The sequence below is a fragment of the Cyprinus carpio genome, chromosome B21 (genome assembly GCF_018340385.1).
Source record: "Cyprinus carpio isolate SPL01 chromosome B21, ASM1834038v1, whole genome shotgun sequence".
Classification (NCBI taxonomy): Eukaryota; Metazoa; Chordata; class Actinopteri; order Cypriniformes; family Cyprinidae; genus Cyprinus; species Cyprinus carpio.
The window spans coordinates 12108995-12123360 of record NC_056617.1 but is presented as its reverse complement, the minus strand read 5'-3'; the positions used below and the strand labels follow the sequence as shown (position 1 = coordinate 12123360).

General features: G+C 36.1%; 1 protein-coding gene across 1 annotated transcript in view; it reads left to right on the top strand.

Moving 5' to 3' along the window:
- LOC109060242 (A disintegrin and metalloproteinase with thrombospondin motifs 2-like) overlaps positions 1-14366 on the top strand; it is a 62139-nt gene that overhangs the window by 26872 nt on the left and 20901 nt on the right. Inside the window, exons 4-7 of the mRNA XM_042748486.1 lie at positions 7872-8074; positions 12097-12180; positions 13402-13558; positions 13735-13840. Of these exons, the coding sequence (XP_042604420.1) occupies positions 7872-8074; positions 12097-12180; positions 13402-13558; positions 13735-13840 (550 nt within the window). The remainder of the gene's footprint in view (positions 1-7871; positions 8075-12096; positions 12181-13401; positions 13559-13734; positions 13841-14366) is intronic.

The following is a 14366-nucleotide window of genomic DNA, read 5'->3' as shown; positions in this document are numbered from 1 at the left end:
CCATCCCTCATTATTGTGCGAAAGTGCAGAATATGTGGATGTAAATCTGTGTATTGAAAACAAAATGTTTCAGAACAATTATAATTGGACATGACCTCACATATGAATGTGGGAAAATCTGAGCCTGATTTTCTTTCCTGGAATGTCACTGCATTTGAGAAGAGTGTTGTTTCTGCATTTTTGTCAGTTTCTCTTCACCTCAGTCACCCTGACATTTCAGCCCACACATATCACACAGCAGCATACCAAATGTGCCATAATGCCTCCAGCTAGCCATCAGAGATCATATAGATTTATGTGTGTGGCTATATGTGTGTGTGTTCATGGCTGTAGAAAATGTGTGACTGCATGTGTTTTTCATCTAACCTTTTTCCCATCCCTGAAACAACAACATTCTGGTTGTTCCATTGACTAATAGCTGTTGGCCTGATCTGACATTAAGGAGGAGTGTTTAGCTTCCTACTGTGCTGCAAATATCTCCATTTGTGCTGGGCCACCTTTGCAGCAGTGCAAGTAAAGACAGTGTCTTAAGAAGGACGCCTGCAGCATTTCGTCTGGAGAGTTAATGAAGACCTGAAGATCTTTCTGTGTCTTAGAATTCTGGCTCTGTGAGATGAGCTAACTCAACAATGCTGTGTTAACTGATGATGCCTAGGTGAAAAGACATTAACTTACAGATTACAGGGTTCACTTGGCTCTTGTTTTAAGATTGATGGCCAAGGTAAAGATGTGATTAAGAGCTCCTGACAAATGACTTTAAAAACGAGGTCAAAAATTTTGTTAGCTGACATCTTCTTTGGAGAGACTTCAGGTTTACACTTCTGTCTGTTTGTTTACATTTGCTTGTATGTTTGCGCTGGTGTCAACCAACAGATGTGAATGGTCTACTAGTTTCACCAGGGCCGTGCACAGACATTTTGAGGGGCAGTGGCCCAAACCAAAAAATAGGGGGCACAAGGAGGGTGGGTGCTTGTTAATACAATTTATCCAGTTGTTACAAATATACAATTAAAAGAGAAGACAGCACAATCTGTAATAATTGACTTTATGTTTTTGATAATAGTGGGCTCTCCCTCACTCTCTGAACCTGCTTCTGCCTCATCTTCAATGGAAGTATGGGAGAGTCGGGTAAGTTGAGCCAGTGGTAAATTGACCCACCCCCTGTATCTTGGCAACTGTACACTTTTACTGTCATGTGATGGTGTATTTTGGAACCACCCATCATTTCTGCCAGACCTGCGAAAAACTGTTTTTGGCTTGTCTAAGTAAAATTTTAGCAATAACAGATGTAATGTTTGTTACATCAAAGCAAATTTTTCCAGGTCTAAAAAATCTTTATGATACATATAGGTGATTTAGCAACATATAAAGCCATGCAAATCATTTAGCTAAATATTAGCCTGAAATGGTAAGCTACAGTAGCTATTTTTTTTTTCCAGAATGGCAGCTATGGTGCAAAGTGAGCCAAATGCTGTGGGGTAAATTGAGTCAACATTTTCACTTACCCCACTATAAGGCACTGTAGTTAAGTTAAATATCCGAATTATGAAATGGTATTTTAATGTGACATATTACTGGTGTAGTTTATCATTTTATAATTTTTTTTTTTTTTTTTGCTTTTATTTGATAGGGACGGTGTACAAGTGCACCAAATCCTTCTCTGATAAGTACCAGAAAATGCTTTTTATCACATTATAATCAAATATATTTTTTCCACCTGTAGTCACTAATGGCCAACAAACTCTCTGTTTATTCTGTTTTTAGGAAGGCTACAACTTTGGTGTTCAACATATTGGGCCCTTTTTTAACGATTTAAGCACATGGTCTAAAGTGCACGGCGCAGGTGCACTCAGGGCATGTCCGAATCCACTTTTGCTAGTTTATGGATGGGAAAACACGTGGCGCGCCTGAGCGCATGGTCTAAATGTGTTGTCCCTATTCTCTTGACGAGTAATGGGTGTTTTATGGGCATAACGTGCAATAAACCAATCAGAGTGTCATCTCCCATTCCCTTTAAGAGCCAGTTGCGCTCGTGCCATGTCGGATTTGCCATTTACACAACGCAAAATAGCAACGTTCCAATTTGATTAGACACTCTACCAACTAATTACTAATTTAGTGGATCAACCACTGACTAATGTGGATTGTAATGCATCTACCTGGTAATGGAATGACCTTCGGGAACTGTGGTCTCCACTTTCCAGAGAGCGGCACACAGATTGTGAGTGATGCTGCGGAGTGCCAGGAAACACGGAGCAGATTAGCGGATCTTTAAGTGGAGCTGTAACAGACAGCTTTGAGCTGGTGTGATGTGGGCAGCTGATGTGGGCAAAGGGGCAGTGGCTCTATCCACCGGGCCACACCACTGTACACGGCCCTGAGTTTCACCCAAGACCATGGTAGTCCTACAGCTAGACCAGCACTAATCCAGCACTTACCTTAACAAACCAGCTGAAACCAGCATGGAAATTGATGGTGGTCTAAAGTCTTTTCAGTAGGGTAGTCATCCAGATTTAAAGTCTACTAATTGGTGAATTAAAGGGGTCATATGATTGTGATTTCAATTTTTCCTCTCTCTTTGGAGTGTTACAAGCTCTTGGTGCATAAAGAAGATCTGGAAATTTGCAAAGACAAAAGTCTCAGATTCAAAGAGATATTCTTTATAAAAGTTAAGAGTCAACCATGCCCTCCTAAAATGGCTCATTCTAACATGCCCCCACAAGTCATGATGTGGGAAGATTTGCATAACACCGCCCAAATGTTCACGCAAAGAAAGAAGGCGTAACTTTTATTCTCACTGTGGCCAGCGCTGCCATGTTGTGGAGACACTGTGTATTTAGTTGTGAAAGCGAAGCTACTTTGTTTGGCCTTTCAAAAGAGGACACAACTAGAAATCAGTGGTTAAGTTGTATTTACAACACTGTTCCAGAACAGTTCAACCCAAATATTCAGATGTGTGGAGTGCATTTTGTGGAGGACGAGGACTGTCTCCTGTGAGAGTAGCCTACAATGCCGGTGTCTGTTTCTATAAAGTGGGGCAGTTCCAACTTTGCAAGGACAGTCTGGCGCTTCTGACACATAGTCCTGCACATTTTCATATTTAAAGAATTTGCCACTGATGATTCGAACGCAAGTTTGAGCAGTGTAGAGTAGCGCATGTTGTTCTCTCCAGACATGGTTTTATGTTTACAAAGTGCGATACACAACATAACGCGTAAAAATACAGTATAAGTCATTATAATCACTTCTTATGTCCCCACTGGATGCAACAAATGCCTTGTTTATAATGGGTTTTATTGGTTTTGTCTCATCGCGCTGGGACACACGGCATCACAGTATGTTAAGGGGCGTAACATTTCTGTCACACGCTTGAGGAATTCAGCCAATCACAATGCACTGGATAGCTGGCCAATCAGCATACACCTCGCTTTTCAGAACGATGAGCTTTATAAAAATCAACGCATTTCAGAAAGGCGGGGCATAGAGGAGCAACAATAATGTACATTATGTGGAAAATAATGTTTTTTTAACCTTAAACCTCATAAACACATTGCATTACACCAAATACATAAAATAATATTCTTTTTAGCAACGTCATATGACCCCTTTAAGTGTTTAAACTGTGGGAATTTCACTTAAAAGTTTAGACCACTTTTTGAGATGATGACTAAGGGAAAAATGGCCCAATTATCCCGAATTAACTGTAAATTAGTCACCAGATTGGAAATCAGCTTTCTTTTAAAGGGATAGTTCACCTTCAGTTGCTTCCCCGTTCTGCATAATGTTTTTTTTTTTTTTTTTTTTTTTTTTCATACTATGGAAGTCAGTAGGGACCAGCAACTGAAGGTGAACTATCCCTTTAAGGTACAGTCACATTTACCATTGTTCAACAAATTTTATATCATACATCATACATTGTCGCATTATTGACAATGGACAATGGAGCTTTGTTGTCTGCAAAATTTTGTTAATGTATCTACACCTTAAAAGAAAAGGATGCAAAATGAGATCACATAATTCCATATTTAATTGACCATTGCATTAATACAAAGAAAATAACTTCAAGCATAGCGTTAGTTCTGGCAGGTTACGTCAGTCAAGCTTGCATCAAGCTGATCCACTTCTACCTATAGAGATACAACAGCATCCCGATATAAGGTCCTTCAGTATTATCAGCAGCTTTCACATTAGCTCAATAGCTAATTAAATGATGAATTTGGCAGGCAAACCCCCATCATCTCACTAGGAATTGTGCGATCAGGAATTAAGCAAGTTCCCCTCATGAACAGTAAAATGCTTGTGCTAGTCTTATGCGATCATATTGACAATATGCATTATTATCTGTTTTCATTGGCAACATGCTTGTTGCTGCAACATACTATGTGTTAATGTATCAAATATGGTCTCCTTCATTTATAATAGTATAGAGCACAGATTCTGGCAGCTATGCGGTGATAGAGAGGAAATAACGACCACGGTGCGGGCAGAATCATATTTGCTTAGGCGCAGCTCCGGGGAGAAAATTGTAAGCGGGCGTTGTTCGGTAAGGTCGGTTTCAACATTGATTCTGTTTGATTATCGGACAGGATTGTTCTATCTAGTTAGGTATCACTTTATAATAAGTTTCAGTTATAATTCATTTATAAAATATTCGTTAATGATGAACTAATCATTTGCCAAACATGACTCTATGTTCATAAATGATTATTAAGTGGTATGCTAACGATTTACAAATGTGTTGTAAGTTATCTTAAAAAAAATAATTATTAAAATAAATCAAACAGATTATTAGTAGATGGTTTATAAGTTATTAGTTGATACATTATTTATCAATTATAAATCAAGAATTTATGTCAAAATTGTTTTGTATCATTATCTCAATAAACAATTGTTAATCATGAACAAATGATGAACAAACCATTAGTAAATGATCATTATATGATTTATTTATTTACAAAGAAGTTGTAAGCTGGTCTGTGTTCAAAAGCACAAACATGCAGGTATGCTAAAGCACTAAAGCACTATATACTAAGAAGAGTAATTCATTTGTTTTGAAGTGGATAAACATTTATAAATGCCTTAATCAGGTGATTCCAGTGGGTTGTGTTAAATCCTTTCACTTATCAGCACAGACTTGTGTTTTGTGTGGAGTGTGTGGGATCTAGTGATGAAGTGAACCTCTCAACGGTTTTTACCTTCCACTGAAGCTCACATCAGGTGCACAGAGTTAAAGACTCCATATGTGTCATAGAAGACAGCTGTCTATACCCTCACCAGTCAGCCCTTACACTGCAGTACACACTACAAAGTGTTCAACACCTGTTATAGATTATGTGTAAATACATGAATTAATCATTTACAAAGCTTTCTGCATCCCCTAATCTAAAGTGCAAACTATTCATCACTTGTAAATGTTTTACATATCATTTGTAGACCTTTCTTACCTGTTACAATTTTTTTGTGTATATGTATACAAGTCATTTATAACACTTTCTGCATCCCCTAATCTATTTATCATTTGCAGATCTTTATAAATTATGTACAAACTGCAATTTGTAAATTTACCATGTATTTGCCATATGCAAAGATTCTGGTATACCTTTCAGTTACAGGATATACAAATCTATACGAATCCCTTATATGATATTTAAATTATAAATATTTTTTATGCAAAATATATTTTACTATTATATAGATCTTCGAGCCCCTAACTCACCCCTTATACATGACTTTTTAGCCACTTCACAAAAATAAAAACAAAATGTAGATATATTGACAATTACTGTAATCTTAGTTAATATACTGTTGTTTAAAAATTATACCTTTAAGCTCCCTACTCCACCCTATAATCTTAAGCATAATTTCAAATTCAAATAATACAGTTATATCGGCTTTATATCGGCCATCGGCCACCCTGCTTTCCAAGATATCGGCATCGGCATTAGCTGTCAAAAAATCAATATCGGTCTACCACTAGTTATTTTCTCTATTGGACTACCGTGTTTGACCCTGGACTTTTTTCTCATTTTTGGATTCTTCGCTGCCTGCCTTTTAACTCTCTTGCCCTGTTTTTTTGGACTGTTGTTCACTCTGCTTGCTGCCAGTCCCTATCTCTCGCTTGTCTCATTACTTGCTCTGCCTTTGGTAAATGTCTCAATCATGGTTCCAGCACTGAAGGTACATTCACAGGTCACCTTGATTGTTAGTCCCTGTTTTTCAAAGACTAATATGACTCCATGCAGAAAACTCCAATATGAGTGACACAGACCAAGCTTTGGTTTTCCACTAGTTTATTTCTAGTGAAATGTGCTTCTAAAAACACAGTGTGTGATGAATGGAAAGCGCAAAGAGATGCCTGTTACACAAAGCCCATGACCCAATTTTATGTAAATTTGTCAGGTTTAAGCTAATAAAGATGATTGTATATTTTGCTCTAAATTTTAGTTTTTATAGAATTTATCTAGGATTTCATACATTTATTTGTTCTGCTGATTTTCTTTTGATAGCTTTTGCAGCATTTAGACTGATGTTTGGCAGTAAACATTACTGATTTTTATGGTGCATTTGTTTGACTTCCCATTTGGTTTATTTATCAGGGTGTCTGTGCTTGTTTAGAAAGATGTTTGGATCACTGTTGAAGTTGGGCTGGTAGTGTAATGGTTAGGAATCAAGGCTGCTTATCTAATTTATTTTCTCTTTAGGGATTAAAAAGTTCTTGAATAAAACTAACCAACAGTGAAACGTTTGATTTGAAGAGAAAAACTATTTCGAAATTGGAAAAAAAAGTCACAGGTTCAACACTGTGTATGTGATGTCTTTTATAAGGCACTGAACTACGCATCCCAAGATGGACTGTGAATGGCGTAACTGAATCTGATACAAACAGTACAAATGTTAAATTTTAAGTGATTAAATATAGTATAAAATACCATATTACACAAGTTGTGTGAGAGTATCAGGATGTCATTTACAATGCTCGATAGGAGTGGGTGGTCACTTGTGAAAACCAAAACAATGCTCGATAGGAGTGGGTGGTCACTTGTGAGCTCCTTTGCTGGAATTCTGGTTTCCATAGTAACAGTGACTTCTCTGATTGGTGAATCGCCCTTCAGGATTATCTCATTACTTCTGAATAAATGAAGAAATTAAATCGGAACATCAAATGGCATATAAAAATTTGTAATCATAATCACCTTGTATCATTTATCACCTTGAAAAGAAACATCAAATTCTCTCAAAACACACAGACTGAAGTCAGCAGGCACATAGCACTGACTTGAATGTTTTTAATTGAGCATTTTAATAAGGGAAGTCAAAGGCAATATGTCACTGAATTGGTACAGTAACACATTTTAATAAGGGAAGTCAAAGGCAATATGTCACTGAATTGGTACAGTAACATTTTTCTGCCTGTCATCCATTTAGTTCTCTCTCACCACACACTGTCCCTCGCTCGAGCAGTTTTGGCACAGGCGGAGCCTGAGAGACATGCCTCAGTGGCACCCAGTCTGAACATGAAAGCTTTTGGAGTTGTGAGAGTGTTTGTGCCGTGTATTAGGGAATAAGATAAACAAAACCAGAAAAATAAAACCACAAACATACTTCAACTCATTTTAAATCCACATTCATAATAAATAATCACATTAAAAAAATACCTTAAAAATGTGTTTTTCATGATGTTACATTTAAAGGAGAAATATCATACTATTTTTCTTATTTAATATTTTTTCCCTCTGCAATCAGCTTCTGGTTCTGAAATTTACAGTATGTGTTTATAGTACTCAAAATTTCAAGAAAAAAAAATCATTATGATTTGACCTCTTTAATGACATTTAATCATTTGTGCACATTGTTTGCTGCATGTTTTGCAGGATCCCCTCTGGGTCTTCAGGCTGGATTGCAGTATTTACCCCACCATGTTAAGAAGAAAATAAAGAGCAACACACGAACACGCAGAGAGACTTATGAAGATGAGATCTTTAACATCGAAGTTCTCTTGGGAGTGGACTGCTCTGTGGTGATGTTTCATGGCAGAGAGCACATCCAGAAGTACCTCCTGACCCTCATGAATATTGTAAGTTTCCCAAATCCCATTAGAAAGGATTGAAGCTTGAGGTGGTGGCTAATAGTTACAGTACTGAGTTGACCTTCATGGCCTATTATCTTAATGCACATGTCATAGGCATCATATCATAACACACAAATCATATATTTGTTCCATGCTTTTAAAAAAATACAGGTTCTTTATTGGCGTCTATGATTCCATGCAGAACCTTTATCCATGGAACCTCTGCATTGCACAAAAGGTTCTGGAAAAATGGGTTATTATAATGTTCTTCACACATAAAAGTGCCAAAAGAAGGTTTTTGTAGCAATGCAGTAGAAAATGCAATAGGTTCCCCCAAAGAACCTTACCTTGAACAGCTCTTACAAGAACCATTTCCTTCTATTTTAATAATCTGAATAAACAATTCCATTTTAAAGAACCTTTTGTGCAATGGATTACGTGGATATAAAAGGTTTTTCATGGAACAATCAATGTCAATCAAGAGTCCTTATTTTTAAGAGTGTATGAAAAAAAACTTCATGGAAACATTTTTTTGGGAACCCAACATGGTTTTAATATTTCATAGCTGCTAAAACCTTTACTTTTAAGATTGTTGGGAAAGTGTCCTCCTACTCTAAGTTACATTGTATAAAATAAATTAGCCAAATTGCATTTTCTAAATGATGCATTAGCTACAGTAAATGACCAGTAATTTCACCTCAGGAACTCTCTGCCTAATATAAATACAATCAACATTTATCCAAAATATCTCCCTCCACATCACTTTTCAGACAGCGCTATGGTTTTTTAAATCGTGATTTTATCAGACATTTACACAAATGACTTTAAACTCAAACAGAGAAATTAGCATTACTTGTGTATGTTAGGGCTTGACGCTTGGAAGTTGATCCAAACCTCCATCCGTCTCCCAGACAACTACTCTGAGTCAAGAAATTACATCCACATCCCTGACAAGGTTTCCTACCTGAAAGATTGATGAACTTGAGTTCCTTAAAAAGACCAGACTCGCAAGGAACTTGCCTTTCAAACATGCACAACAAAACATTTTATGCCTTTCCCTCTGTTTTTCTTTTCATTTGACTAATCTTTGCCAGAAATTTGACAAAAAAAAAAAAAAAACAATACCAAGGGTTTGAGCGATGTCCCATGAGCAATGTCAAATGGTCTGTTTGAAAATACGTAATATTTTAAATGCATTGCCGTGATGGTAACAAACCTCATAATTAACATTAATAATAAACTAGATGTTTGTTTGTTTTGTTTTTTGGTAACTAACCATATACAGTACATATTATCTATATACAAGATAGCATGAAGCACAAATAAAGCTACCGAAGAAAAACACTTACTCTAATATACATTTTAGTGCCCCTTGTGGCGATGTTCAAAATGGTCATATTTGCATTGCATTATGAACTGCGGTCTGACATTTTGAAACGCAACAACATACAAAAGTGAATTGGTGTAGCTAGAGCAGTTTTCATTCTTATAGTTATATGTGACATTTAAGTGACTGTATAGCAGTTTCCAAAGATCGTACAACTTACATTCCTCCATCCTCGTAGTCACAGTTCACTTTTGACTGCACGGCGGTCCTGTTGCTAAGCAGAAGACAAGCTCCGATGGAAGAACTTGCTGCATTATTAATTTAGTCCTAATGATTTTCTGGCACTTTGGCCTCTTACACGTTAATTAGCTACCTGCCAGCTACAAGCAGAGATCTAGACTAATAAAATACTGACAGGGTCTTGGAGAGGGCCAGAGACAGCCAGTGCTAATGAGAGACTCGCTGCTAATGTGATTAGTATGGTGTGTGTGTTTGTGTGTGGGGGAGAGAAGAGAATAAAAACGAGAGTATGTGCTGATAATAGTCATTTATGTTCCGGGTTACAGAGCTGTCAGTACTGAGTGCCTGAGTAGATACATGGTTTCAGGTGGGAACCGGGTTGCCTGGCACTGTTTCTCAGAGACTAATATTTCAACTGTTGCCATGCTTAGCAACAATGGTAATGAACTGTTACTTTAACAACAGGGACACATCAATTTGTGTCCCTGTTGTTAAAGCATAAAAAAACATTAAAACTCACAGTTTGGTTACTCTAAAATGCATTTACATCGTGCTCTGATGTTACATCTTTCTCTTATATACTGAAATATCAAAAGGTTTTTAAAAACAGATATTTTCCATATTGTCTATATATGTGAATACAATTACGCATAATTAGTATTCCTGTTAAAGTTAAATCAGACATTAAATGAACACACACACATGCATGCTTATCTAAAGTTTAGTTGATAATGCTTTATTTTACAGTCCAATTCTCATTATTAACTGCTTATTAGCATGCACATTAACAGCATTTTTGCTGTTTATTAGTACTTCACTTTTCTGTGAAGCTGCTTTGCAACTATTTGTAATGTGAAAAGTGCTACTGTATATCAATAAACGTGAATTGAATTGAACTTATAAAGCATATATTAACGCCTTATTCTGCATGACCATATTCTACATCCCTAAATCCTAAACTTAAAAATTACCATACTAACTATTAATAAGCAGCAAATTAGGAGTTTATCAAGGCAAAAGTTGTAGTTAACAGTTAGAAAAAAAAAAAAAATCTGATCCTGCATGTGCCAGAGAAACCCTCCACCTCCCCCAGCTCCACCTGCCTAGATTTTCTAGGCATCATATTGTATCTTTTTACATTCTGGTGAGGGTTTTAATGGAAACTATAGGTAGAATTTCTCTCTTTTGCTGAGTATCTGCTTTCCATGATCAGAATCAGATTTTTAAACAGCCTCTAGTTGAGCTGTCATCCATTTGTCATTGTGAATAGTGGGTATGAAAAAGAATCCCAACCCCCAAAAATAATCAAATTTTGTTGCTTTGCAGCCTGAAATGAAGAAGGACACAGTTTTTTTTTTATTCAGCTGTTACTCATACACAGTTAAAGGCTGTGATTAAAGCAAAAGGCGGTTCAACAAAATACTGACACAAGGGGGGTCATCCTTTTTCTCAGTGATTCTTTTTTTTTTTTTTTGACATGTTGGTGTTATATCTTTCACTTGGATGTTGTAAGTTGTCAAGAGAAGTCAAGTTTAAGCATGATAAAATAATTTGTCTTCTTTAGGACCAAAGTAATGCTGAAACTGAACTGTATAATTTTCATGCACTGGTGAAATGAAATTTGTGTGTCCTTTTTTTTTCCCTATCATTTATAATTTATAATTGCATAATTGACAATCAACGATCACCGTGCATTTTATTTTATTTCTTACCCATTTTATTTTTAATTAAAAAAAATGTATTAATGTATTAATTTACTCTGTTTCTGTAGCCAATGTGATTGCTTTGCTAACCCTCCACCTCCCCCAGCTCCACCAGTAAGCTGATCCTGCATGTGCCAGAGAAACCCTCCACCTCCCCCAGCTCCACCTGCCTAGATTTTCTAGGGAATTTATGTATGCCTATTCACACAACAGCAGCATATCTTACATGCTCACAGCAGTGTGTCTCAGTAGCATGTCCATATTTGCTCTGCAGGGGCATTAGCGTAACAGATCTAATCAGCCATAGACTTGTGTAGCCAGACCTTCAAACTAACAGATATTTACCTACAAATATATATATTTTAATTTAATATATATATATATATATATATATATATATAGTATATATATATATATATATATATATATATGACCATATATGTCCGGGCACCATTAAATGATTACTCAGGGTTCAGGTTTGACCTTTAAATCCTTCTCAAGGTGACTGTAAGGGTAAGTGCTGTGTGTTTTTCAGCTCACAGGCAGTAAACTCTGCCTTTTCCTGTTAAACTCTGTAACTTCTCAAATCGCCTCTGGCACTGTGACAGTTTTTCCCGCCTACATAATTTTCATAGCCGTGTTATTGCCCAGACAAATTACACATCCATTCGTCACATCCATTATCTCTGTAGTAAGGCTATGTTTGTGTTACCTTTCTACTTGTTTATCCTTTGTTTTTCTTATGAATTGTTCCACAGGTGAATGAGATTTATCAGGACAGCTCCTTGGGTGCCCATATTAATGTTGTCCTGGTTAGAATAATGATGCTCTGCTCCTCCAAGGTAAGACTAACTAAATTACTGACTACAAAGTGGTCCCAAAGTTCTGTTCAGCAGGTTTACGTTTCTTTATTCTTTGGGCCACTTTTCATTTTTACTGATAAAAAAAAAATGAAATAAAAGAAAATTTAATTAAATAAAAGAAAATTAAATAAATAAAAAAGTTAACTCTGAAAGCTCAAGTAGAACTTTTCTCTTGAAAATACATGGGCAGAATGATACAGTATCTCAGAAATTGGTTAGAAATGTGTAAATTAAAAGTAAGTATAAATTATTATAACATTAATAGATTTGACTTAAAGGGATAGTTCACCCAAAAATGTGGGTGAAATTCTGTCATAATTTACTCACCCTCAAGTCGTTCCAAACCCATAAGACCTTTGTTTATCTTCAGAACACAAATTAAGATATTTTTGATGTACTGTATTCTGAGAGCTCTTTGACCCTCCCATAGACAGCAAGGGAACTACCATCATCAAGGTCCAGAAACATGTTAAGGACATCAGTAAAATAGTTCATGTGACATCAGTAGTTCAACCATAATTTTACGAAGCTACAAGAATACTTTTTGTGCGCAAAGAAAACAAAAATAACAACTTTGTTCAACTATTCATCTCCTCCTCATCCAGTCTGCTGTGGCTTGCCTCCATTTTGGAGAGTATCGCAACGAATGCAGGCACTTCCACTTCATGTAAACAACGCATGCACGTGCTGACGCATGTCCGTGTTGATGTAAGCAGCAGCGCAATGTGCATGCATTGTTTACATGAAGCGAAGTGCCAATGTAGTGCACAAGCGCACAAAAAGTATTCTTGTAGCTGCGTAAAATTAACGGTTGAACCTCTGATGTCACATGGACTATTTTACTGATGTCCTTACTACGTTTCTGGACCTTGATCGTGGTAGTATCCTTGCTGTCTATGGGAGGGCCAAAGAGCTCTCAGAATGCATTAAAAATATCTCAATTTGTGTTCTGAAGATGAGCGAAGGTCTTACAGGTTTGGAACGACTTGATGGTGAGTAATTAATGACAGAATTTTAATTTTTGGATGGACTATCCCTTTAAGCATTCTAATACTCTATATAATTTAAATGAAAGATTTTGAGCATATCCTTTTTTTTTTTCTTGGATTCTGCAATGGTTTCTGAATTTCTGGTTTTAAACTAAATTGTGTCTGTTAACAGTATCATGTATTAACCTATGAGTTGTGTTGGTTTTGGTAGTCCATGGGTTTGATTGAGCTGGGCAACGCTGCTCAGAGTCTGGAGAATGTCTGTCGCTGGGCCTTTCTGCAGCAAAAAGAGGACAAGAATGATGCAGAATACCACGATCATGCCATTTTCCTCACCAGACAAGAGTTTGGGCCAACTGGCATGCAAGGTAATACTTTTGAAATTCCATGAACTTACATGTAAACATAACATGTACAGTACATCAAAAATCTCAGATATACAGACTAATTGAAATTTGTTTAACTGGAAGAGTGAATTGTAAACTTACCACAATTTAATGCAGCATAAATCGCTAAAAATGATTTATCTTCCTTCTCTTTGCAGGTTATGCTCCTGTTACAGGAATGTGTCACCCTGTGAGAAGTTGCACTCTGAACCATGAGGATGGCTTCTCGTCAGCTTTTGTTGTGGCCCATGAGACAGGACATGTGTGAGAAACACTTTTTCAAAACTTCCACCATAATATGCCATCACTGACCACTGTTGGAGAAACTAATATGAAAAAGTCGAGCCCCAAGTTAATCATAATTTAAAGTTCAACTACTAATTATTTAAAATTCAAGCCACTAATAAGTTCACTATATTGAAGCTATTGGGTGGACGGTAATATCTTTGAATATCAGATCATTTTTATTTTATTTTATTTTTTTATTTTTTAAATCAGAGAAGTCATTGTCATTTATATTTCTAAATATTTCATAAAATGTTGTATATCACTGTACACAAAGATGATGTGTATAGATATTATATAGATATTATATAATATAGTTACATTATACATTATATATTACATCGGATAAAAAAAACATATATAATATATTATTTGTTACATATATCCATTCTCTCGCGCACACATTTTCCATTCAATACAGAAGATAACTGCATAGAGTTATATTTTATATATATATATATATATATATATATATATATATATATATATATATATATATATATAT